Source organism: Otolemur garnettii, unplaced genomic scaffold (assembly GCF_000181295.1).
Source record: "Otolemur garnettii isolate 467f Iridium unplaced genomic scaffold, OtoGar3 scaffold00153, whole genome shotgun sequence".
NCBI classification, from domain to species: domain Eukaryota; kingdom Metazoa; phylum Chordata; class Mammalia; order Primates; family Galagidae; genus Otolemur; species Otolemur garnettii.
The window spans coordinates 1,309,171-1,312,728 of record NW_003852548.1 but is presented as its reverse complement, the minus strand read 5'-3'; the positions used below and the strand labels follow the sequence as shown (position 1 = coordinate 1,312,728).

The following is a 3,558-nucleotide window of genomic DNA, read 5'->3' as shown; positions in this document are numbered from 1 at the left end:
GGCCATTTTTTGGTTGCAGCCATCATTGTTGTTTGGCAGGCCCGGGCTGGGGATTCGAACCCGCCATCTTAGGTGTATGTGGCTGGCACCCTAGCCGCTTGAGCCACAGGCGCCGAGCCAACCTCAAACTCTTGGGCTCAAGTGATCCTCTTGCCTCAGCCTCCGGAGCAGCTGGGACTGCAGGCACCTGCCACAGTGCCTGGCTAGTTTCCCTATTTTTGGTAGAGACCTGGTCTCACTCTTACTCAGGCTGGTCTCGAACTCCTGAACTCAGGAAATCCACTTGCCTTGGCTTCCCAGAGTGCTAGGATTATAGGCGTGAGCCACCTTGCCCAGCCCTTACTCTAGTCCTTGCCTTGTGCCCCTTCATCAGTGTATAATGGTAGTTTCAATTAAGCATGAGTTGCTTCATCTGGAGTGCTCCATTTGGCATTTATAGGGGGAGTCAGACAATACCATACTCAAGGTAAACATACTTTACAGTGGTTCTACCCTCACGAATAACTTCTTGTGTTCTTGTGTTTCTGGATCAGGTATGGCCACCTGTGATTGTTCTATGGTAAGCTGTGGGTCCTGTATCAACCCAAACATGCTCTTCCAGTCTGTTGCATACTGTACTTAAATTAGTTACTCTCATAATCCATTAAAGTGGAAAGGTCTTGACACTATTAAACTATTAACTGATTATAGTAAGGCTGCAGGATACAAGACTAATAAACAAAAGTCAATTGTTTTCCTATATACCAGCAATGAACAAATGGTATTTGAAAAGAAAAACTCAATACCATCAACCTTGGCATCAGCAAAACAAAATATTTATACATAAATCTAACAAAAAATGTGTAAGATGTACATGAGGAAAATCAAGACAGGCAGGGTGGCTCATGCCTGTACTCTTAGGGCTCTGGGAGGCTGAGGTGGGTGGATTACTTGAGCTCAGGAGTTCTGAGCAAAAGTGAGACCACATGTCTACTAAAAACAGAAAAAGTAGGTGGGCATAGTGGCAGGCACCTGTAATCCCAGCTACTTGGGAGGCTGAGGCAAGAGGATCTCATGAGCCCAAAAGTTTGAGGTTGCTGTGAGCTATGATAATGCCATGGCACTCTACCGAGGGTGACAGAGTGAGACTCTGTCTCAGAAAAAAAAAACATTAAGTCTATTAATTCTGTTCTAAATGCATTTAGCATACAATCCAGCAACTGCACTCATATGCATTATCCCCATTGTGTAGAGTAGAAAAGCAGTCTCAGTTTTTCCTACTATGCTCTCACAACCAACGTAGGACAGTAGATGGGTGAGGGATTTTCCCACATATCCAGAAAGCAATCACTTCCGCGGCAGACAACAGCCAGGTTTCCTCTAATTCCATTCCATTCTGACACATCTGCCTGGAGACCAGCCTGAGCAAGAGCGAGACCTCATCTCATGGGGTCCTACAGGGTGAGGTCTCAGTCCCCAAGACTGTCCCCACTTCAGACGCAAGTTCCAGGCCTCTGGAACTTCTGATGGACCAGCTATAAACCAGAATTCCCACAAACCCCTCCTCAAGTTTGATTAATTCGCTAGAGTGACTCACAGAACTCAAGAAAACAAACACTGACTTATGTTCACGGGTTCATTAGAAAGGATATTTTAAAGAACACAAATGGGCTCGGCGCCTGTGGCTCAAGCGGCTAAGGCGCCAGCCACATACACCTAAGGTGGTGGGTTCGAATCCCCAGCCCGGGCCCGCCAAACAACAATGATGGCTGCAACCAAAAAGAAAAAAAAAATGGCCGGGCGTTGTGGCGGGCGCCTGTGGTCCCAGTTACTTGGGAGGCTGAGGCAGGAGACTTGCTTGAGTCCAGGAGTTGGAGGTTGCTGTGAGCGTGATGTCATGGCACTCTACCCAGGGGGACAGCTTGAGGCTCCGTCTCAAAAAAAAAAAAAGAACACAAATGAACAGCTAGATGAAGAAATACACTAGGGGAGGCACCTGGGAAGGGGCGTGGAGCTTCCATGCCCTCTCCAGGTGTGCCACCACTCAGGAATCCCTACCTGTTCAGCCATCTGGAAAGCTCTCTGAACTCTGGTCTTTTGGGTTTTTATGGAAGCTTCCTTATGTAGGCATGATTGATGAAATCTTTGGCCACTGGTGGTCAATTTAACCTTCAGTCCCCTCTCCCCTCCCCTGAGGTTGAGGGATGGGCTGAAAGTCCCAATCTTCTAATCATGCCTCCTTCTTTCAGGTCAACAGTCCCATCCTGAAGCTACAGCCAGCAAGTCATTCACATACAGAAAGACATTTATAGGGCTGGGTGCAGAGGCTCACGCCTATTATCCCAGTACTTGGGAGGCCGAGCAGGTGGATTGCCTGAGCTCACAGGTTTGAGACCAGCCTGAGGAAGAGCGAGACCTCATCTCTAATAACAGCCTGGCATAGTGGCGTCACCTGTAGTCCCAGCTACTTGGGAGGCTGAGGAAAGAGAATCGTTTGAGCCCAGGAGTTTGAGGTTGCTGTGAGCTATGATGCCATAGCACTCTACCGAGGGACAGAGACTCTGCCTCAAAAAAAAAAAAAAGTAAATAAAAACTTAAAGACATTTATGGCTGTACTTTTGAGAATCTAAGGATTTTAGGAATTGTATGAGGTCAGACAATTAAGTTCAAGAACTCATCCTAGAAAAAGTGCTACCTACAGATAACCATATCATCTTTATTTATAATAACCAAACTCTAGAAAAAACTGAGATGTCCTTCAATTAGTGCAGGTTAAATTGTGGTACATCCACACCATGGACTACTACTCAGCCGAAGCAGGAAGGAACTACTTGATGGACCACTAACTACCTGGATTGATATCTCCAGAGAATTATGCTGAATTTAAAAAACCAGTCCCCAAAGATGTTTATGATTCTATTTATACAACACTTTTGAAATGACAAAATTATAGTACTGGAGAACAACTTAGTGCTTGCCTAGGGTTAAGGAAGGAATGGAGGAGTGTGAATGACACGAGCGATCCTTGCAGTGAGAGAAATGTTCTGTATGTGAATTTCCTGGTTGTGGCCTGGTACCAAGGTTTATTAAGATTCTACCTTTGGGGAAAACTAGGTAAACCATACATTGAATTTGAATCTACAATTGTCTGAAACTAAAAAAATTTTTTTTAAAAAATAGGCTCTTCCTCCTTACCTGAAATGATCTGCCAGAATTTCCTGGAATCAGGGCAGAGAATCTCTGGGGTGATTTTCCATTAGCTGGCATGTTCACCCTGGGCCTCAGCCCACCTTCCAAAGCTGGAGGGGTATCTGTATGCAAAGGATCCTGCAGCCCAGTAAGGGGTAAGGTTCACTGGCTCCACAGAAACACCAAGAAATCCTGAAAAAAACAGTATCCATGTCATCAGTGTCATTCCACATTCATCCCACAAAGTTATAGCAACCTTTACTCTTAGTATTAGTCAAGGGGGTAATGGAAACGATCACATGATATTTGGGATCAAATTAATGAGCACTTCTTTTTTAAACCTCAGAGTCTCACTCTGTTGCCCCAGGCTAGAGTGTCATGGTATCATAG

The 3,558-nt window shown here is 45.4% G+C and overlaps 1 protein-coding gene across 1 annotated transcript in view; it reads right to left on the bottom strand.

Annotated features, from left to right (window-relative positions):
- ZNF157 (zinc finger protein 157) overlaps positions 1 to 3,308 on the bottom strand; it is an 18,649-nt gene extending 15,341 nt beyond the window's left edge. The window contains exon 1 of the mRNA XM_023519059.1: positions 3,175 to 3,308. Within this exon, the coding sequence (XP_023374827.1) occupies positions 3,175 to 3,246 (72 nt within the window). The 5' untranslated portion in view covers positions 3,247 to 3,308. The remainder of the gene's footprint in view (positions 1 to 3,174) is intronic.
- Between the last annotated feature and the right edge of the window lie 250 nt (positions 3,309 to 3,558).